The sequence below is a fragment of the Cupressus sempervirens genome, chromosome 3 (genome assembly GCF_028749045.1).
Source record: "Cupressus sempervirens isolate cs-2001-9-10 chromosome 3, ASM2874904v1, whole genome shotgun sequence".
NCBI lineage: Eukaryota > Viridiplantae > Streptophyta > Pinopsida > Cupressales > Cupressaceae > Cupressus > Cupressus sempervirens.
In genome coordinates this window covers 457,640,808-457,664,094 of record NC_143120.1, presented here as the reverse complement: position 1 = coordinate 457,664,094, position 23,287 = coordinate 457,640,808, and the positions used below count along the sequence as shown (strand labels likewise).

The 23,287-nt window shown below is 36.7% G+C and overlaps 1 protein-coding gene across 3 annotated transcripts in view; it reads left to right on the top strand.

Moving 5' to 3' along the window:
- LOC149567066 (binding protein) overlaps positions 1-20,782 on the top strand; it is a 278,549-nt gene extending 257,767 nt beyond the window's left edge. For 2 of the 3 annotated variants that reach the window (XM_089820294.1, XM_089820296.1), the window contains 8 exons: positions 276-482; positions 16,679-16,804; positions 16,920-17,291; positions 17,520-17,751; positions 18,588-19,378; positions 19,482-19,533; positions 19,864-20,087; positions 20,200-20,782. In XM_089820294.1, coding sequence (XP_089676420.1) covers positions 276-482; positions 16,679-16,804; positions 16,920-17,291; positions 17,520-17,751; positions 18,588-19,291 — 1,641 coding nt within the window. In that variant the 3' untranslated portion in view covers positions 19,292-19,378; positions 19,482-19,533; positions 19,864-20,087; positions 20,200-20,782. The remainder of the gene's footprint in view (positions 1-275; positions 483-16,678; positions 16,805-16,919; positions 17,292-17,519; positions 17,752-18,587; positions 19,379-19,481; positions 19,534-19,863; positions 20,088-20,199) is intronic. The other variant, XM_089820295.1, reaches the window with a different exon arrangement.
- The last annotated feature ends 2,505 nt before the right edge of the window (positions 20,783-23,287 follow it).

Genomic DNA, 23,287 nt, shown 5'->3' with positions numbered 1-23,287 from the left:
TAGCATGTGACAACCTCCCTTGGGTGCACTCTTTTACTATGTTAAATACAAGAGCATATTCATAAGATGTTTAAAATTAAACAAAACTTATGAATGATTTCAGGAACAGATAAGCTTAAGACACTTTCTCTTTGGTGTTCTGTAATAAAATTTTGGAGAAACAACATGAACAGAGTTTTTCCTCTCATTTGGGTTGGTGTAACTTTTTATGTAATTAGACATTTTCTGATAAATCTAGTTGATTGTTATCTTCTTGAATATTTTATTCTTGTCAGGGAGGTAAATTTGATCATGCGGATCGACTTTTTCATAGTATAGCAGCTACATATGCAAATTGCTTGTCCAACACTAGTGATGTGAAGGAGTTGGTGCCAGAGTTTTTCTATATGCCAGAATTTCTGATTAATTCCAATGAGTACCACCTTGGAATAAAGCAGGATGGTGAACTTCTTGGGGATGTTTCGCTGCCTCCTTGGGCAAAGGTAGGTACTGGTTATATGTACTTCTATTGTATGCAAACATCTCCATTACAAGCTTTTGTTTTGGATAAATTATAAGTCATACTTTTTAGTGCGAGCATAAGCAAACCCTTAAACTGAATTCACAATTAAGGATCCTCTTCTTTTGCCATCATTATAAAAGGGTATAACAGAATCATGTGTGTGTGTACACAGCACACACACATATACATATCCATTTACATACACTCACACACACACACACACACACACACATATATATATTTATGTATATATATACATAGATACACTGACAAGTATACAGATCTTGTTGATCATGTGTTAAAGTGCAGTAGTTTAAGGTGAGAGCTTTTTCTATCCAAACATCAAGAGTCTTTATTGTATTTGGAAAACAAAAAAATATAACCTTCGAGTGCATAATTGTGTAGAATCTATCATGGATGTCTTGGAGAAGGTTCAAAAATAGATGTACCATCTTCTGATGCCAAAGGAGCAACTAATAGATCAATCTTCCTTTTTGGTACCTGAGCTCTTGTCATTTCCTAATATTAGATGCAGAATGCTAGGATTTTATACATGGAACTATAGAACTTCAGCCACAATTCTGTTTTGTGTGTAAACTAGCTAACAAATAGGTATAAGTACAGTTTTGTTTCCTAAAACACATTTGTATTTCCTTTTATGATATTAAATAGTAGAGATTGGCTAATTGACTACACAGCATATAGTTACTAGGATGGAGATAGCAGGCGACAATTTAAGCTTATATACCTTTTTGTGTATGTCAAATTCAACATCATTAAATATTCTAAAGCAAGGTTGCACTGAGACAGGAGTAATTGGAGACTCCAGAGATTGGTAATGGTACAATTATGACTATTTTTCAAAATAGGAGACAGGAGTACTTGGAGATGCCAATTTTTTTAATATAATTTAATAATTTATAGATATTCTGAAAATAGGTGTATATTTGTAAAACAAAAAATGAATAAAGCCAAAGTGTGTTGGGAAATTGAAGGCAATGGTCAAACCAACAAGTTGATTCATTCAACACTGCAAATTCTTTTGCTATTCTATGGGACATTATATATGAGAATCTGAATATAGATTATATATATGAGAATATGAATAAAGACATACAAGAATGAAGAAAGAAATTTTATATCATAGAAAAATACTTGATTTTGAAGGACCCATAATACAATTAACCCTTACCGTGTATATTGCAAAGCCTACATAAAGGAATTCAACGAACAAGAAAAAGAACATAGATTATATTATTTATTTTTTCTTAGAGTTCTGCGTCGAAATGCAAATAACCAAATGGCTAATACTTGTGGTCTTATTGGATTGCATTGACTTCTGCCCTGCATTAGCCCCTGTTTTCCCTTTTGTGGTGTGTCTATTTTCTAGGTTCTCGGTGCATTCGACTTTTAATTTTTAGGGATTTCTGTTTGTTTTTGTGGGAGTCAGTGCCTTTTGTGTGCGATACAATGAGTCTTTGAGAGACTCTGGTTGAAAGTCTCCTGCAATTGGAGATGTCTCAGGAAAATTCTTTGATACTAGAGACATGTCTTGGTCCCCGAGATGTGTGCCATGGGGTTGCAAATGTGTCTCTATGCAAATATGTTCTAAGATATTCGTAAAAATTGTGAATTTGAAAGATAAAGAATTAAAATATCTCAGTCCTATTCATTTGTGATGAAACATGAACACCAAATTTAATATTATTAGTCACAATGACCAATATATAGATATGAAAATAAGAACTTTAATAATCTAGGTAAGCAATGACAAAACAAGATCTGAGAATAAAACATACAAATATGTCACCTATCTCTTTTTTTTAGTGCGTTGCATTAATCATGCAAATAATTAGTCCAGCTGTGAAATGTTGCTGGTTGCAAATATAAAACTTATGTTTGTGTGTCCCATTGAGTTGTTGTTGCATATGGTATATGCTTCATTCATGCCATTTTGTGATTGTACTATGTTCCTTGTATGTTGAGCCTACATATGTTAGTGAACTTATGGTATGACCCCTTATAGGATAAATTGGGAATTCAGGACAGCTAACTTCATTTCTCTATTGTTTCTGTGAATTTTGATGTATGATATCTCTTATGTAATTTGGAAGATACTGATAATGACAATTTTATTTCAAGAACAATATATATGTATATTATATAATCATAGGATAGTATTCTTTATTATATCATTGGTATCTCTGATTGAACAACTGGATATATGCTAAGTGAATTGATCTTATAGTTTTATATATATTTGCACTTGGTGTAATAATTTGATATCTGCTATATCTGATATGGCTAACTTGGATATGCAAAATGATTTTAATAGCTATGTCTGATTTGACGATGGGAGATATGCTATAATATTGTTTAATAATTGCTTATAGCAATCAAAATAGAATCTTTCAATTCGTGCAGTCAACCCAACTTATCGCTTATACCAATATTTGCTGTGTCTAATATGCCAATAAGTTTGTGCAATCCTGAATAATGCTGCTATGTCTACTATAATTGATTTATTTATGCAACAAGGTGCTGTCTCTGATCTTTCTTTATAAGCATGCAACTGATAATTCGGATAAGACAATCATTCAATTGAACAAATCCAAGAATAGCCGAAAGAAGGGATAAGTTTCCTAATTAGTTGAGGATGGAGTGAGATTAAATGCCTTCTTACACATGCAAATGGACGTGATGCCTTCAAAAGACATATCTGTTGTCTCCTCATAACAATTGTCTGTTATTGATTTGACTGCCTTCATAATTTTATATTGTCCCTCTTCATAACCAATATCAATTAATTGATGGTTAGCATCGTTGTCTTAATCGATATTGTTAATTATTGGTGGCATTGATTTGAATGGTCGCTACCACTTAATGCTGTTCCTTGTTTATCAATTTGTGATGGAAGAACAACTTGTTAACTGCTGCTATCCTTAATCGCTTATTAATAATTTTGATTATCTATGATCAAGACTAGTTATTGATCAGTCATGGGTATTAATATCTCTTGTCTGATGTATGCTTGTAGAATTTTTTAGATACTTATAATCTCAATTTATATCTCTTGCTTCATTTGTTTACTGATCACTTATCTGCATATCTCTCTAATCATCATTGGTAATAAAGCATTAGATTAGTTAATTCCTCCTTGATTATACAGTTCTTTTACATTAATTGATGTTTCCTAGTGTCCCTTCAATATACATGCCTTAATTAGTTCTGCACAGCGTTTGAGGAAGAATTCAAACTCTTGAGGGATGATGATGAAATAGTTACAGAGATATATAACACAAGAGAAGGGAAGAGTGAATCCGTCAAAGCCTACAGCAGAAGAATGAAAGAGCTGATAGGGAAACTAGACAACAAGCCAGCAGATGGACTAAAGAAACAATGCTTCATTAAAGGATTAACACCGTCCCTCAGGAAAAATATGAAGATAGTCCCACCATCGACCTTTGGGCATGCATGTACTTGTGCCATGGACATAGAAAGCAAGAGTAAAACTTCCAAAGCAAGAAGGCATGGAAGTGCAAGTGAAAGTTAGGAGGAGATCGAAGAAGAATCCAAAACCAATCAAGCCTTGAGAAAAGACCTGAGGCGATTGATGAAGTGGTAGGGAGTAAAGAAAAAAAGAAAGAAGGGAGAGAACTTTGGTGTACAGACTGTGAAAAAGAAGGCCATACAAAAGGAGCATGCCCGAAGAAAGCATTTTATGAGATTTATCAAGTACTGGGGCACGCAATTAAAGATTGCCCCTACAATTTAAAAACAAGAAGCGCTCAAGTATTCCTGACCCAAGGGGAGCAATCTACACCCCCTCCACTCCGTTGAAGAACACGAATATAGAAGCCTCACCAAGAGGATACAAAAATAACAGGAGAGGAAATAATAATAATAGCAACAACAACAGCAATAACAACACACCACAACGTCCACTCCAGGATGATTCCAAGGGGAGGTTGATGATCTAATGTAGACAATGCAATGAATGGGGACATTTTGCATGAGATTGTCAAAGCCGAGGCGGACAAAATGGAGGTATGCTTTGTAAATGTTGTGGGCTAGGCAATCATGAGGATGCAAATTGCCCGAGACAGAAGGGGTTAAATATGCTAGACATTAAAGATCTAGAAGGCAAAATTCTTGCGGTCACTAGGATGCAAGCCAAAAAATTAACCTATCCAGACGCTACTATGGAGATCGAAAGATTTAAGGAAGCAAAGAAAGACATTCAAGATAGCATCGAAGAGGAAGGAAAGACAAAGCAGGAAAAGCCTACTAGTAGGGGTGTAACGAATATTGTGTGGCAAGTACTAGAAACTATTATCCCAGTGAAAATAGGCGATTTATTAGAAACATTACCCCAATTGCACGTAGCATTAACACATGGGGCAAATCCGAAAGGGATAACTTCAAAGAAAGAGAAGGAAGGAGAAGTACAGACAAAAGACAATACCCTGTTCACCATAGGAATGGGGAGAACACCAGTGGTAGTAGAGATGGAGATACTAGGGTGCAAGCTCTCAAATACTATTGTTGATGGAGGTTCTAGCATAAATGTCTTATCAGAAGAAACATTGAAGGAAATAGGGAAACCTACACTCTGGTCACCGACATTTCAACTAGTGGGAGCTGACCAACATGGAATCAAGAGTATAGGAATGTTGATGGGACAAAAAGTCATAGTCGTTATGCAACATTTTTTTATGGATTTTGTGCTTATCACCTTAGAGAAGAAGGGGTACAATGATTTATTAGGAAGAAGATGGTTGGTTGCAACAAAAGCTACCCAAAACTGGAAATGGAACACTCTATCTATTGAGTTTGAAGGTAGAAAGTACATCATAGATCTCAAGAACTAGTCAGTAAGTCAGGACTTGGCATCAAACTCCAAAGGAGAAGACTATGGAGGGATGGAACTAGATGAGGAAGGAGTACTTAGATTAGGGGAATGATCAGAAGATGACACAAGTTCCCTTAATGGATTATTTCACTAGCAGATGGGAGACTATGAAGTTTTCCATGCGGAATGTAATATGCTAGAAGTATAGGAATCTGAGTCGGAAGAACAATACCCGAAAGGGTACATAGAGTATAAGGAAGGGGTGACAACGCACAACAGGACACCTGCACACATATTTGAAAAAAAGGTGGAATACGAAGAGGCCAAACTCTAGACTTTAAACTCGGGAGAAGCAGCTCAACCTAAAGAAATCTGGATAGGAGATGATTGGGACCCAGTGTTGAAGACGAAAACCCTTAGAATCTTCCTGGAGTATAAGGACGTCTTGTCTTGGATGTACAAAGACTTGAAGGGAGTACCCCAAAACTGTGTGTCCATCGGATTCCATTAGTACTCAGAGTAAGACTAGTACGAAAAAGACCTTATAGAATGATTAAAAACTATGCAGAAAGGGTCGGGGAAGAAATCACAAAGATGTTAGAAGAATGGATAATATTCAAAGTACAAACAAGTGAATGGGTATCCCCTATAGTCATATCACTCAAGAAGGATGGCGCTCAAATTCGGATGTGTAGATTTCAGAGGTTTGAGTGCAGTGACAATAAAAGACCCATTCTCCATTTTGTTTACTGATAGTATTTTGGAGGAGGTAGCTGGCCATGAGATGTATTCCTTCATGGACAGATTTTCAGGGTACAATTAGATTAGCATTGCGGAGGAAGATAAGCTAAAAACTACATTTGTGGTTGAAGATGGGGTATATGCCTATAATAGGATGCCCTTTGGACTATGCAATGCACCAGCCACATTCTAGAGGATCATACTACATAGTTTCAATGGCATGTCAGTAGGAAATTTCAAAGCCTTCTTGGATGACTGATTGGTTTATAGTGGGCAGGAGCAGCACGTAAAAATTCTTGGAGAATGCATGGAGAAATGGCGAAGAGAAAGACTAGCCCTCATTCCGAAAAATGCAGGTTCATGGTTTCACATGGGAGACTTCTTGGGCATATTGTGTGCAAATAAGGATTGTAGATAGATCTTGATAAGGTCAAGGTGATTTTGGAAATGGAAGCTCCATCAAATGTAACAAGTGTCAAATCATTCCTGGGCTATGTAGGATACTATAGAAGGTTTATAAAAGGATTTGCCAAAGTGTCAATGCCACTGGAGAAATTAATGAGGAAAGGAGAGTAGTTTGGGTGGAAGGAAGAATAGGAAAATGCCTTCCAAGAACTGAAGAAAAGATTAGTTGGGGCCTACATCCCAATATATCCTGACTTGGACAAAGAATTTCGTGTCCATGTGGACCATCCTATTATGCAATAGGTGCCACTTTGGCACAAACAGGGAAGGAAGGGTTGGATCATTCTGTATATTTTGCAAGCAGCCTTCTATCTAAAGCAGAGCGTAACTACAGTACCATGGAGAGGGAAGCATTAGGTATGGTGTATGCAGTGCATAAATTTAGACATTAGTTATTAGCTACACCCTTTACATTTTTTGTTGACCGACAAGCACTAATATACTTAGTAAACAAACCGGTGATCCAAGGGAGAGTAAGTATGGCTACTTCTACTACAAGAGTTTACATTTAAAATCATAGTTCGGCCAGGAAAAACTCATGTGATTGTTGATCAATTGTCAAGGATCAAGTCAGGAGAGGCCTCGAGCAGTGGGGTGTGTGAGGACTTTCCAGATGCATACTTATTTCAAATTGCAGTGTTACCGCAATGGTATGAAAAAATCGAATAGTACTTATCAACAACAACCTTCCCAAGAGTAATGCCTACAATGGAGAGGAGGAAAATTGCTTTAAAAAGTAGCACATTTCAACTAATTGAAGGGTTATTGTACAAAATGGGACTAGATGGAATACTAAGGAGGTGTGTGATGGAGGAAGAAAATCCATGAGTTCTAAAAGAATCCCATGAAGGACTGGTTGGAGGTCACATGGGACCAGATACTATAGCAAGGAAGGTACTCTTGGTAGGACTCTGGTGGCCGACATTGTATGCAGATGCGAGGGAATGGGTATTGAGCTACGACACTTGTCAAAGGGCAGGCAAACCGCTACAAAGGGACTTCATGCCACTATTCCCATCTCAACCTCAAGAATTATTCGAACGGTGGGGACTGGTCTTTGTGGGTCCCTTACCGGTAAGAAAAAGCCATCGGTGTAAGTACATAGTGGTGGCAACAGAGTACCTAATGGAATTGGTTGAAGTATGGGCCTTTCAGACAACACGATGTCATGTCCCCACTCTAGCTCAGTCCAACAGAGACATGTGAGTCAACTTATTATGGGGTCTTGTAGGCTGACAAGGTTGGATAGAGACCCAGTATGATTATTCAGTGTTGGGGACTTGGTTTTCTGGTGGGTATTGATCAGTTGGGTGACGTTCCTTGTTTTTAGGAGGCAGTTCCTACATTTATGGGGTTCATTCCTACTTTTTAGGAGGTATGATCATGCCCAGGGCTGGGTTTCCATGAGATGACCCTTTGGGTTCAGTTTCAGAGGGATAGGGCTTGTTTCCTAAATTTTAGGAGCATCCCTAGATTTTAGGGATGAGACTGCTAGTGGATCCTTGATTTCCGACTTCAGTCACAGACAAGTGACAGGATGATTTTATGGTTTGTGATGTCAGTTGGGCAGTTTGTGGCTATTTGGGTTATATTTTTAATATTTCCTAAGTTAGCGTTTAATATTTAAATAAGGCTAAGTTAATAGCCATTTTGGAGTAATAAGGAAATTTTGGCCTCATCTGGATGCGTATCCCATGTTATGATAGCTCGGTGGAAAGGTCTTGAAATTCTCTAAATCTTCCTCTTTGGTCTCAGGGCGATTCGGTGAGCGGATTTATTACTATGGTGGAAAAGGTCATTTTCTAGTGACATGGTCACTTTAAAATAAGATTTAATTCATTTTTATAGCCAACGCCAATTGGGGGTCACTTTAGGGTTCGAATTGCTTTGCAAGGGGTTATAAGGAGATGGGCGCCATTTCTCATCATTATGCATATTTTTCAAACACTTCTTTTCAGATTTGCTCTGCTTGAGCGATTTGCATTCTGGGACGAAAACCCCAGGGTAATTGTTGGCTGGGACGTAACCCTCAGCAGCATTGGGTATTGGTTTGTCAGTAGTTTCAACAGTATTCAAGAGGAAGGTAGACGCCACTTCGGCTTGGGCCTACAGTTTGTTTTGTTGGGCATGTTCTTTGGCGTATGGGAGGTGAATTCTAGCAGCCGTACACTGTCATTTCTTGCAGTCGTACTTGCAGCCGTACTCTGTCATTTGCAGCACTTGGATACATAAAAAATTCGGTTACTCAGCAGCAGATTTTTGCATCTTATCAGCCGTTTTCATCAGCCAGTTGTGGCGTCATTGTTAGAGGAAATGTACTGGATCTTTTATTTGGCTCTATAATTCAGAAATCTGCCTGGTACGATTTGTATCAACTCTGACTTTACTGCATATTGTTATTTATTTTCAGACTCTTTTCTTGCCATTTGCTACTTCCCATTTCTATGTGGAATAATCATCAAAAACAAAAAGACAAACAAACTCTTCTACATTTCCGTCTAGTTCTACAAGAAAACATTAATAAACAGTAAAAAACAAAAAAAAAAAAAAAATCTACAGCAGATTTGCAGCAGAGATCCATCAGGGATCTTTCACACGACTCTCAGCACTGCCAGATTTCTGTATGAGAAAATAGTCACGAGATTCAGGATTCCACTTAAGCTGACAAGTGACGGGTGAGTACATTTTGTGAATCACACCAAGATGATGACAAGTGAGTATAAAAATTTTCATTCCTTCTCAAGTCCTTATTATCCAAGGGCAAATGGCCAAGTAAAGGCCACTAACAAAGTAATAGTAGGAATCCTATAAAAAACTTATGGAGTAGAAGGGCAGAACTGGGAAGAACAAATTTTGGCGGTGGTCTGGGCATACAGGACTATGTATAAGGCCACTACGGACACACTCCCTTTCATCTTATGTACGGACATTAGACCGTGATGCCAATGGAACATATAGTACCAAGTCTATGGGTGGCAATTCAAAACAGATTGGGTGATGGGGAGAGCATCAAGGAAAGACTATATACTTTACTCAAACTTGATGAAAGGAGGACACTTGCTCAATGGAGTATATTGGTGGCCCAACAAAGGCGAAAATTTTGGTATGACAAACATTTGAAGAAAATGAATTTTAAACAAGGGCAATTGGTACTAAGGTATAATGGAAAAAGTTAAATAAAACCAAGAACATTTAAAGTCCAATGGTTAGGATCATTTTGAATATTAGAAATAAAGGAGAATGGGGCAATAAAGTTATCTACTCTAGATAATAAACCTATCAGACACCTAGTAAATGGGTCTAAGTTAAAAGCATATGAAGAAAGGAACAAACAGGCAAACAACTATTTTATAAGTATGGAAGGAAAAAAGGACCAAGTCAAAAAAGCAAAAAGAGACGGAGGGGAAAATGTTAAACATAGTCAATATAAAGAGGTTGAGCCACAAACTATTACCATACTTAACATAGCAGTGGAGGAAGCACCAGCCGTACATCTCTACTAGAAGAAGAGGGAACAATCATATAGACATCCGTACAACAGGAGGAAAGCATGGTTGTACGAAGACATTTTCAGAAGGGTATGAAGGGGTTAACCATACAGAGGAAGAAGAGAATATAGGCGAAGGGGGTATGGAAGACATCCGTACGGCAGGCATCCGTATGGCAGGCACTAGTATGTGGGATTTCCGTACGCTAGGCAATAGAGGAAGTACGCCAGGCATTCGTACCAAAGGCAAAAGGAGAAGTACGGCAGGACATTTTTAGACGAGCATTATCAGTACATGATGCTTCCATACAACAGGCAATAGAGGAAGTACGGGAGGCATCCGTAGCAAAGGAAAGAGAAGAAATACCTAAGACATCGTCCATACAAGAGGAAAAGCTTGTACAGGTGGAAGTAGCATTTGTACGGAATCACATACGGGAGAGTTCATCCATATGTGAGGAGTCCATACAACGGCAGGAGGCATTACAAACAGTCGTACCTACCAATTCCAATAATATCCGAGTAGAGGGAACATTATTGATTCCAAAAAGAAGAAACTTGGGGTACTGAAAGCAAAGAAGATAAGGAAGATGACAAAAATAAAAGGGAAATGGCATAGAAAATCACGGCTGAAAATATACGTTTAAAAGTGTGATGGGAATCGAGTGCAGGACCTAGTGGGAGAAGGTAGAAGAGGATCATCCTTTGAAGAAGGCATTGTGCACAACAAAGGTAGACAAAATCATTTTCATGCCAATTTTTGAATTAAAAGAGTTTGAACCTATACTACGGAATTTAGTCATAGGTTATGAGAAATCATATCATAGATCTATAGTGCAGTATTTCCAGCAGTAGGTGACAATTTCTTATTCAGCAGAAGAAATAAGTAGGGTTTTTGGAATTCCCAATAGAGGGCTGGAACTGGAAAAAACCCTTGACAGTAGAAGACAAGAAGTGGTTGAAACTAATGTGCCGAAAAGATCTTACAAGTCTAGAATGGGAAGGAATTTTGAAGAACAGTAGGGGTCTCAAGAAAAATTTCATTGTAAATGAGGAATGGTGATGTATTGTAGATTTGGTGAAAAGTAAGCTCACAGTCAACAGCCGCACTTCAGACATTACCCTTTGGATGTTGCTTGTAGTGGATAGACTGTATAAAGGACAGGTGTATAACTGGGCTCAATATTTTTGTGACAAACTTCGGGAATTTTTGGAGTTGAAATACAACTTTTTACATGCCCCATCATGCTGTGGCCTTATTCTTAGAAGCAGTACGGACTTAGGTGAGCAATGAGCGCCAAGGGACATTGATACCAAGGGGTGGAACCCTACAAGCCTGCTTTGACAGACTGGCTCTATATGGATACCATGAGTGTAGGATCTCAAAATGGAGGCGAACCAAATAAAAAGAAACCGAAACAGGCAGTTGTCATTGAGACACTCGAAGAGGATGGATGAAGAGGAGGAAGAGAGTTTAGAAGAGGAGGGCAGCGATACGAATTCATCTTCCTCAGACTCACATGACGTAGAAATCCGACTAAGTCACCTGCAGGGGACTCCACGGGAAGTTTTTTTTTTTACCACCTGCGGAGGGGCCACTTCCAACTGGAATATTAGAATCCCTAGAGATTTACCATAACATGATAGAACCTGAGGGAACTACTACAGCAAATATTTCCAAACCAAATCAGGCAAGACTCGAGGAAGGAGCAGGCAGCAGGCAACAAATTCCAACATGGGGGGCTTCCAGAATATTACTTCCAAGGATGGCGCCACTAATCTATCCGGAACAACAGTCCCGTACTAAAGTAATAGATTTGAGATGCAAGCCAATGTGTGCACATAAAGTGAGGTTGCAAACACCTTTCGGCCCAGAAGTAGTACATCCAATTGCTCTCATGGTATAGCCAGTAGGAGCAATGGATAAACAACAAAGGGAAATCCACACTCAAGAATGTATGACGGTCGGGGCTATGGTAGATACAATCCTTGAGGAGGATGAAAGGTTACTTAAGGAAGAAGACATGGTGTCTTCCCCTTTACAGGCAGTTGTTGAGGAACAAGTAGAGATACAAAGTGAGGTTGGGGAACCTCTGGACATGGCTTCTTTTGCAGCCAAGGCAGAGTTGTTTCTCACCGAGTTACATGCCATGGAGCATCCTACTAGAGAGCTCATGCAGCAGGCTAGGTCTTGGAATCTGGAAGCTGTCATAACAGCAATAGAAGCATTGGCCGCATTTATGCAGACTGGCCACCATATAGACTGGGAACTATTAGAGCAGGGTGGATATTCAGAGGAGGACATAGCCATTACGTGGACAAGTAGTTCTATCATTTCCAGTGGACAGGAACACTCATTGCCTCTCATGGAGACTCTTGCAGCTATGGAAGTTGCCTTTCAGGGAACCTTCTTGGAATTTCAATAGAAAAAAAGCCTAGCTAAAGCATGGAGGCTGGAAAGGCAAAATCTTCAACATCAATGGGAAGCCGAGAAAGTTGCAATGGAGGAACCCTAGGAAATAGAGAAAGTTGAATTGGAGAGCAAGATCGCCACATCAAAAGCCAAGAAGATGGATGCTTTAAGGGTACTATAGGATGTTCAGACAAAACAAAAGACAACTAAATAGGATCTATAACGGTTGTGGGGAGCTCTGAGCACAGGGATGTCCTCCCATCCTTCTTTTTGAAGCCAAAGTTCTTTTTTTTGTTTTCATGTTCAACAGTTGTCTCGAAGACAACTTCTTTTTGGGGGGGGATAGATGTAGTCGGAATAAAGTAACTATTATGTTTAGTACTTGTTATAGCTAGTCGGTTTGGGTAGTTAGGAGGTCAGGGAGTGCATCAGTTAGTTTCCAACCAACCGTCCCTTCTATAAGTACTTGGAATATTGTCAATGTGCGTGTGTTGTTTTGGTATTAATAAAGAAATCATTTCCTCGCCTACTGGTATTGTGGTATTAATGGTACATTCTATGTTTTGCCTTATACGTATCTCAATTGTGTTGTTTTGTATGATTAGCATATCTCTGTGTTTCCACTCTACACCTTATCTATTTATCAAATCATGATTGATATGTTCAAATAATTGTTATATCTTTCTGGCCTTTTAAATGCTTGGTTATCGTTCTTCTCTAGCTTTGGTTGATCCTTCTAATCTTGTTTTTCACTGCTCCATCTTCTATGAGATTAGGAGGAGGTTTTACTATAAATTCTAAAGTCAAATGAGTCTTTTCACAATATACAGACAATACAGGCAGAACATAACACTAGTTCACATTGATCATAATAAAATAAGGGAATGAGCACACATGAAGATTAATATTCTACAGATCTCCGAAACAATTGAATGCTTTCAGCTTATCCATGCTGAGTACATTCCTATATAGAAGTTGCAAATTTGAAGAACACAACTTGTATTTACACAAGTCCTCTATCATTAAACTAATGTTTTCAAGAGCACAATCTTTTCACAGATTTCTACGGCTGTTTATAAGAATCTAATTTTAGGCCATTGAACATTCAAGAAGAGATCTCATAATAGATAATTCAAAAGAGCATTTAATGAAATTGCATCTACTCATGCTTACATGCTTGCATAAGTATTGCTTTTAAATAAACGAAAAGATCTGTAGCTAGTTGAGCACGAGGAATCCAAGTTTTTTAATGGATATAATTAAACTGAGGGAAAATAAATCTTTCCCTCTTAATTTGTAGTTATACTCTGGATCCTTACAACATGAAATAAATATGAAACTATTAGTCATAACAATCAAATAATCCTTAATGGAATAATTATCAAAACACAGAAGGCAAAACAAAATCTTGCTATTGAATACCATACATGAAACATCACCTTCTCATCATTTGAAGTAACTGTTGGAAATTTTTTAGAGGGGTTTGGTCTTGTATTACACAATAAAATTCACAATGAAATATGATGAAGCAACTCTCGAACTATTTCCTTGAACAATCATAAAGCCTTGTATGTTGGAACCATGAGGAAAACTATGAACAAATCTTGCTCTCCTCCCATTCGGATGGCATCATGAGACCTTTGAGGTTCTAGCCAACCCCCAAGCAAGTAAAAGCATAATGCACCATTATGATCAATGGTGACCTTACTTTCCATGTCACAACAACTAATATTTCAAGCATCCTCTCTAAACACTCGGTTAACTTATAATTCATGAACAAGAAATCTATACCAAAACCAAGTATGCGAAGGAAGAAATGAATTATCTTTCTGTGAGCACTATCTTGACCTCTACCTCCAAATGCAAGATCTTTCTTTTTTCTTCCTCTACATTCAGTTCTATTTCCACAAACAAGAGTTCTCCAAAAGAGAAGTGGGTAACTCGTCCTCTCTTCTCAAACCCCATATATAGAACTTTCACCTTGCAAGGCTGGGATGGGAGGTGTGGGGTGTATTCCAATTCATAAATCCTTTCCTCATTTAAGAGGGTAGCATGGCTCTATACACCCCATCCATCCTTCAACCTTCATATCAACTTCCAAACTCATCACCCTTATTAATAAGGGCTTTTGAAGGGTCATATCATGACCAAATGGCAATATTATATGTTCAACAAGGACCCTTCCCATAGGTCTTGACTATAGTGCCCTATTTTTGCACAAAGATTCATGAAATTGATCTCTCAACACTTTGTAAAATCTCAAAGAAGGCTGATTCCGAAATTCAAGCCCATTTATGATTTTTGAACTCCAACTCTAAATTAAAATTCCTTGACACATAACCCACAAACACCTCCAAGCATAACTAAGCACAACCTATTTACCTTACAATTAAAATGGTTGAGATTTTAACTTCCCAAAGGTATATTTTGCTTGACATAGAAGTTTCTCCTTCATTTAGGCCTATTTGCTTTCCTGCACAAATGACTATAGTTACAATTAGATCAATAGGCTAAATCACATTAGATTTTTTTTTAAATTACATTCATATAGTTGTAATTTATACAATAATACATCATTACAATGTTTTACAAGTGCACCTCTCAACACTTTGTAAAATCTTAAGAAGACTGATTCCGAAATTAAGCCCATTTATGATTTTTGAACTCCAACTCTCAATTAAAATCCCTTGACACATAACCCACAAACACCTCCAAGCATAACTAAACACACCCTATTTACCTCATAATCAAAATGGTTGAGGTTTTAACTTCCCAAAGGTATAGTTTGCTTGATATAGAAGTTTCTCCTTCATTTAGGCCTACTTGCTTTCCTGCACAAATGACTATAGTTACAATTAGATCAATAGGCTAAATCACATTAGACTTATGATATATTTAAAAATTACATTCAAATAGTTTTAATTTATACAATAATACATCATTACAATATTTTACAAGTGCACCACTCAACACTTTGTAAAATCTCAAAGAAAGCTGATTCTGAAATTCAAGCCCATTTATGATTTTTGAACTCCGACTCTCAATTAAAAACCCTTGACACAACCCACAAACACCTCCAAGCATAACTAAATACACCCTATTTATCCTATAGTCAAAATGTTTGAGGTTTTAACTTCCCAAAGGTATATTTTGCTTGACATAGAAGTTTCTCCTTCATTTAGGCCTACTTGCTTTCCTTCACAAATGCACAAATGGCTATAGTTACAATTAGATCAATTGGCTAAATCACATTAGATTTTTTTTTAAATTACATTTATATAGTTTTAATTTATACAATAATACATCATTACAATATTTTACAAGTGCACTACATAATCATGACATCAGATAAGAGGCACTAAATCAAAATGCCAAAAAATTCAAGATTCCTCAAATAAATTAGGCTTTCTTCGAGGCACTTCAAGGAAGAGAAAAAACACACAAGAATTTAATTGAATAAAATCATCATAAAACCACTTATATAAACCCAAATAGTCTAGACTTAAACCTGCATAGTCTAAATATATTTAGAGTTTAAGGTCACATTAGTTTGCAATGAGGTGGAGTCTTACAAATTTTACAAAAGCTGTGTTTATTCATCAAAACTGTGACTAATTTTATATTTCAGTAATGCTAGTATATTACTACACCTTACCTGAACATCTTGTTCTCTATGCATGTCTGCACTTTTCTCACCATATATTAATTTTGTACTGAGAATATATTGTTCTTGAATATTTTTCCCTTCATGGAAATGCTTGCTATGTTGTATGACTCACATTTCACGATCATATGTAGAGTCTGTAATATCCGAGCCTTCCTGAAATGCTTCTGATGATAGAGACCCAAATGCACATATTTCCCTTGGAAACCTTGTATTCCTTCTTGCAATAGTAAATGCTCCCTCCAGTTACTTTGTGATTACAAAGACAAGGAACTGCTTGATCCTGTTCATAGTTTATCAAGATTTTCAAATCTGGCTTTCTAATAAGACTGCTCTGTAATTATTTCTGTTAAAAATATAAGGTGTCATTTGAAATCTTTTAGTTCCAACATTCAGCAGACTACTGTTTTTTTATCTTTAACTATTTTACAAAATAGTAAACTAGGGGTTTCATTTGCAGATAAAAAATTCAGTACCTCAAATATCTGCTATACTATTGAATGCAAAGCAATAGAAATTACTATTACTGAAATTTAAGAGCTCAAAATATGCAGGAATCACCTGAGGAATTCATATTGAAAAACAGGGAGGCCCTTGAGAGTGAATATGTTAGTCTGAATCTTCATAATTGGATTGACCTAATATTTGGCTACAAGCAACGCGGCAAGCCAGCCATCGAGGTAGTTCATTTTGACAATTTATGAGATGTAACTGATTTCAAATCCTTTTTCTTTCTATATTCTATTTTCTTTAATTGCTTATGTTTGACTTTGTAAATTAATTCTTCAATCACAGGCTGCCAATGTGTTCTACCATTTAACTTATGAAGGTGCAGTTGATCTGGAAGCTATGGAGGATTTATTACAACGGGCCGCAGTTGAAGACCAAATTGCAAATTTTGGACAGACACCCAGCCAGCTTTTCCGGAAAAAGCATCCTAAGCGAGGTCCACCCATGCCCATTGCTCGCCCATTATACTATGCACCTGGTTCTATTACATTGACTTCAGTACTTCCAGCAGCATTCCAACAGTCATCTGCAATAATATTTATTGGTGTGATAGACTCAAGTGTTGTACTTGTCAGCCAGGAGCTTATGATGTCAGTGAAAATGTGGCTAACACCACAATTACAGGCTGGAGGCAACTTCACATTTTCTTCATCACAGGTACTTTAGAGTCTAGATCTTTTTAATGTTTTAAGCATAAGTTCTCCTATGGAATCTATGTGAAAACATAATCTTAATAATTTATGAATCACAGGTATTAGCATGCCCAAGAAGCTTTAACAGACATTTATCTCAAGTCTGAACAGATTTTAAGCAATTCAAAAGGAACAGTCCATGTCTTTTCAAACCTGACTGACTCATTGAAATATGTTTTTTATTTCTTTGCAGGAGCCATTTTTTGGTATTGGCTCAGATCTCACTATTCCTCGTAAAATATGTAGTCCTTTCGCTGAGAACCTTGAGCTTGGATCACAGTGTTTTGCCACTCTACATGTTCGGTCATCAAATTTTTTGCTGAGTTGTGGACATTGGGAGAACAGTTTTAAAGTTATAGCATTGAATGATGGACGCACTGTTCAAAGCATAAGGCAACACAAAGAATTGGTTACATGTGTTTCAGGTATTTGATTTTCTATACTTTTCAGCAATTCCTTTATAGACTTCACTCATTCTAATCCAAAGTCTATAATGTTTCCATTAAGCCACATGAATCTCTGCCACATAATTGCATGCAGGCCCTGAACATGATTGTCATCTTAGCTAGACAGCTATGAGCTATTATTGGATGAAAAAATAGTTTAAACTAAGAATCCTATGTTTAAATTGGGCAACGAGATAAGGCAAACAACGTTCAATTTCCAATTTTCCATTAACTGAAGATTTTCTCAATGATCTGTCTTTGTCGTCTTTCTTTTCCTTAATATCCCATGTTGTATATTATTACTACATGATAATTGATATGACTTTCTGTAATCACTATGTAATGCTACCAGGATTTTTTGATGCACTAGGAACCTCTTGTACTATTTTTCATCTTGATTTTGCTTTGTTATCAAGGGATGAGAATGGGGGTTTGAGGGGTGGGGACGTGTCCTCGTTTATTACAGGTTTTGATATGTAAGTTATTTGGAAATCACATTTTCCCGAAGTCCATAATTTGAAAAATGACCATTAGCCAAGCTAGTCTGTACTTACACACTTCTTTTTTTTTGGAGATTGTCTGGAATTTTTTTCCTATAAACTTTTTGCCTTTTAATATATTATCAAGCAGAGTGTGCGAAACTTTGGCATAGGCAACCAAAATCTCTGTAATCTATTGAAGTAACTTTCAATCTGGTATCAGTTCCATGTGTTTGCTTCCTATTGGTATGCCTTTATAATTTTCTAGTTGAGTTCACAGGAGCAATTTCATTTAAGTTCAGCTGACATGTTTGTGTTTATCTTGTTTGATTACAGTTGCAACAGATGGAAGTATTGTGGTTACTGGCAGTCATGACACAACAGTTATGGTATGGGAAGTGTTGCCATCCACTAGAAGTGTCAACAAGAAATCCCGAGATGCACTATTGGTTCAAGATCGTCGAAAAGATCATGTAATATCAGATAAGCCTTGCCATATTCTTTGTGGACATGATGATGTTGTCACTTGTGTTGGTGTTTCTGTTGAGCTCGATCTTGTTGTGAGTGGATCCAAAGATTCAAGCTGCATTTTGCATACCTTACGGGAGGGTAGGTACGTACGTTCTATTCATCATCCAAATGGAAGTACATTGTCCAAGATTGTTCTCTCACAACATGGACGACTTGTGTTATACTCTAATGATGATCTCAATCTTCTTCTTTATTCCATCAATGGGAAGCTTCTTGCAAGCTCTGAATCAAATGGCCGTGTCAATTGTATGCATTTAAGCAGTTGTGGTGAATTCTTAGTTTGTTCAGGTGATAAAGGGCAGGTTATATTACGTTCAATGCATTCACTTGAAGTTCTGAAGCGGTACGATACAATGGGAAGAGTCATTGTGTCACTGTTGGTGACCCCAGAGGATTGCTTCTTAGTTGGAACCCAAGATGGTAGTCTATTGGTTTATTCTTTAGAAACTCAGCAGCATAAGAATAGTCTCCTTCAAAACACAAAATCACGAACATTTGCATCTGGGTAGACGAATTGATTTTTGGTGTCAGAATGAGAAATTGGATCTACCACCCATCTTAGTTTTTCAACTAGCAATTGTCTATAGCTCCTTCAGGTACTTTTTTACTTATTACTGGTCTTGATTCAATGTTCTATTTTGAGGTATCCATATTATGTAATGGATAGGGAATTCATTTTAATGTTTATTCTAATGACAGATCAGATAATATGAGATATCCTATACAGTTGTTATGATGATCTATCCAGCAGGTAACTCTGTCAGTCAAGCCATTCATTATCTACCCTAAACAATTTTGAGAGTGGATTGAGATTAGGATTCACTAAACCAGAATGTGGTGTATGTATGAAACTATACCAAGATTTGTACTAGTTCAAGGCTAAGGTGTTGATTGGTTAGTTTGAGTCCATTTTGGAAAGTAAATCTGGATCTTTGTGAGTTTCACGTAACATAAGGCTTTTTGTCTGTTTGCTACTTTTAAAAAATTGACAAATAGCTTCTCTATCAAGTTTCCTCTAAATTTGCCCAAGTGGTGAGCACAACTAATATATTGTCTTGGCCATTATTTTGTTTGTATGCAGAGACCTTTGTGTGGTATCATGCATAATGAAGGTATGCCAAGAGACAGAAGGGGACCAAATTTTTATCTAAAATAACTGTCTTTGCAACACATGCCAGTTCTATTGGCTTTTGTATGCTAGATATTCACTGCAAATTGATTGGTGGAACTCTGAAAAATTATGGAGAATAAATAAACTGCCACTGTTCATTACTCGCACAACAAAATTGTTTTCTTCCGAGGATGGTAAGTTTATTCTTAAGTATCATTTCATTTTGTTTTTTTCACTATATGTGGAAGCTACAGGACATATTTTATAGATTGCCCTGTTTCTTCATTTCATGTGATTTTTGCACAGCGGTTGCAGATGTCTAACTTACGTGCGTTCAACAGCACGATGTCAAAATTTCTAATTTGTTATTGCACCTCAATGCTACATGATTTTGAAGTGGAAACTTCACTGATATCTAAGGGAGTATTTCACATGAACTGTGAATATTTTATGGCTGGTTCCTTGCAAATAGTGATAGTGGGATCGCCAATTCATGAGTGATGAGGATAGCTTTATCAGAACTATTCTAACCTTTATATGAATGTGTATTCAATATTGTCATTAAATCCAGGTTGCAAGTATCTGGTTACCTGCATCCTTTTAATTGTTGGGAAACATTACATATGCATCTGGAAAAATGTATTAATATATTCCTGTGTAATCATGTATTCTCCATGAAGTTGAGAAGCTGTATATTGTAATCTGACAAGCTTTTACCTTTCTAGAAGGTAATCTCACAGAGCAAAGAAGTTGTCTTGCATTCTGTGCAGATGATGTATATTTCATTCTTTTGAAGTTTACAGATAACTGTTCAAGCACTTTACATGGTCAGATGATGATGTATTATTATAATTGTTCAAGCAATGTAATATTATGACGACCCCTGAAATCCAGTGTTTTAAATGGTCAGTACTTTACAGTGTTTTGCGTGAGATGTCTTATAATTCATGGCATTGCACTCCTGAAGTTAAAAAATTTTAATCTCAGGAACTAATGGAAATAATAATAATTATTTACATTAGTCTTTTCTATAAACAATGTTTATGTGGAAGTAACATGGTAAAAATGCCAAGATCAGGTCATATATAAGGCTAGCATCTTAAAATAGTAATACTTATTAAAAATAGCATTTAGAAAGATTAGGTTTGGAGTGAGTCACAAGCAGCTTTGTACCCATTTGGGCAGTGGCAGCCAGTATGCTGGTGAATCTGAGGATAGCGATGAAACACCATAACAAGAGGACGGGGAACAATGGGACACAAATATCTCAGTTGGTTCAAGAAGAGACATTTTGGGGGTTAACAATGTGTAGGCTTTTGGTAAGGATTCAAGCTAGTTCTCATCGTTTGCTTTGGGATTGCATATAACTACAGTCACACAACTAGATCATTGGATATACAATATTTGTAAAATCCTAAGTTACCGATTTGGATGTAGATGTGGATGCGGATGCGGATGCGGATGCAGGAAGTGGGTGCGCAATTTTTTTGTGGGAGATGCGAATGCATGTGGATGCTTATGTATATACATATACTATTATACTATGTAATAATGTATATACAAAGAAATGCAAGGCCAAATGAAAGGCAAATTTTTTTTCACAACTTTGAAGGTTGTAAATTTTTGATCAGTATGTAATGGCATGTGTCATATATCTACCCGGTATCATCCCCTTGAGAGATGGAAGAGGTGTTGGTGTTATTGGGAAACATTTTCCCCTAGTCTTGGTAATGTCCCCCTACTAGGGATATTGGATTTTTCCATGGTGGGGTGCAGGATGTGTCCCCATAGAACCAAGTAAAATCTCACTTCACCCCTTTTTGTTACAATAATTTTGTCTTTGCTTATATGGGAGTGGAGTCTGAAGAGAGAAATGACATGCACTTTAGTTGAAAATGCCTAAAGATTTTGAATCTCCAACCATGTCATAAGATGCAATGTCCCATTTTATATGGCCTACAAATGTAAGTAACAAATTAAATTTGTGATTGTATTATTTAACAAGGTTACTAATTCCTTATTAAATGGTCGCCTATTATCAATAAGGGCCATTTTATTATTACCCAAGTTGAAAAATATATATTTAGAAGAAATGGACATATGAAGAGAGTACGTGTAACAAATTGTATTTCAAATCAATAGGTGAGCATACATTTGTTGTAATTATTTATGTTGATGAGATTTTTATTTTGGTAATGATGATAACACATGCAAAGATTTTGTTACTCAAATGCAAACTAAGTTTTAAATGTCTATGATTGGAGAGCTTTCTCTCTCTTCTAGGTTGCAAGTTACATAGATAAAGTCACAGTTATTTTAAATTAGGTGTGCAAAAGAAATTTTCAAGAAGCTTCAAATGGAATGTAAGTTGGTGAGTTTACCCATGGTACTTGTTTATAAAGTGAGTAAACACGATGAATCATTTGATGCAAACTAGATGATGTATATATGTATGATAGCTAGTCTTTTATATCCTACTACATCAAAATAAAATATCATGCAAGTTGTTTGTCTAGTTGCTACGATTGTATCGACTCTCAAGGTTCTTCAATTATTGCATATTTCAACAATAGGTACCCAAGGATTAGTGGCCTCACTTTGATAACTTGTTTAGATGAAGATTGTAATGTCCTCTCTACTAGGGTTGACTTGAGATGAGTAAAACATGCAAAAGAAATGTCATAATTAAACAAGAACAAGCCTAACTATAATATTCTACCCTCAATCCTAACACAAACCTTAAATTCATCTCCAAATCGAGATCCCTAACCCTCACGATGATCTCCAAAGTTTTGAATGATATTATTTCAATTCTAGAACCATCCTTGGTTATTTTACCATCTTGTTTGGAGTGCACCCTCTAAGATTCTTCTTGGAAAGAACATTCCCTATTCAAAGCCTCATAACCTATGCATATGTTGACATCATCAGAATATTATTGCCCATTAGATACATCATGGTGGTTTCAACCAAATGAGGAGTTATGCCCATCTCAAGTATTGATACTATAGATGTTTGAGGTCACTCTCTTCCCTTCATAGGGGATTCTCAATCTTAGTTTATATTGTGTTGGCTAAATGGGGATTACACCCATCTATGATATTGACGCTAAAGATTCATCTGTATTGTGTCAGCGAAATGGGGGCTACACCCATCTCTAAAACTACCATAAGAGGCAATATTGCATTCATAGAATATTAAATATTATAACATAACATCACTAAAATAAAATAACACACACAGATGTGTGTGTGTGTGTGTGCGTGCGCGCGCGCATGTATGTACATATGTATATACATGTATATATACATGTGTATACATGTATATATACATGTGTGTGTGTGTACATACATATGTATATACATATTGCAAATGTGAAATGTGTACTTTATAT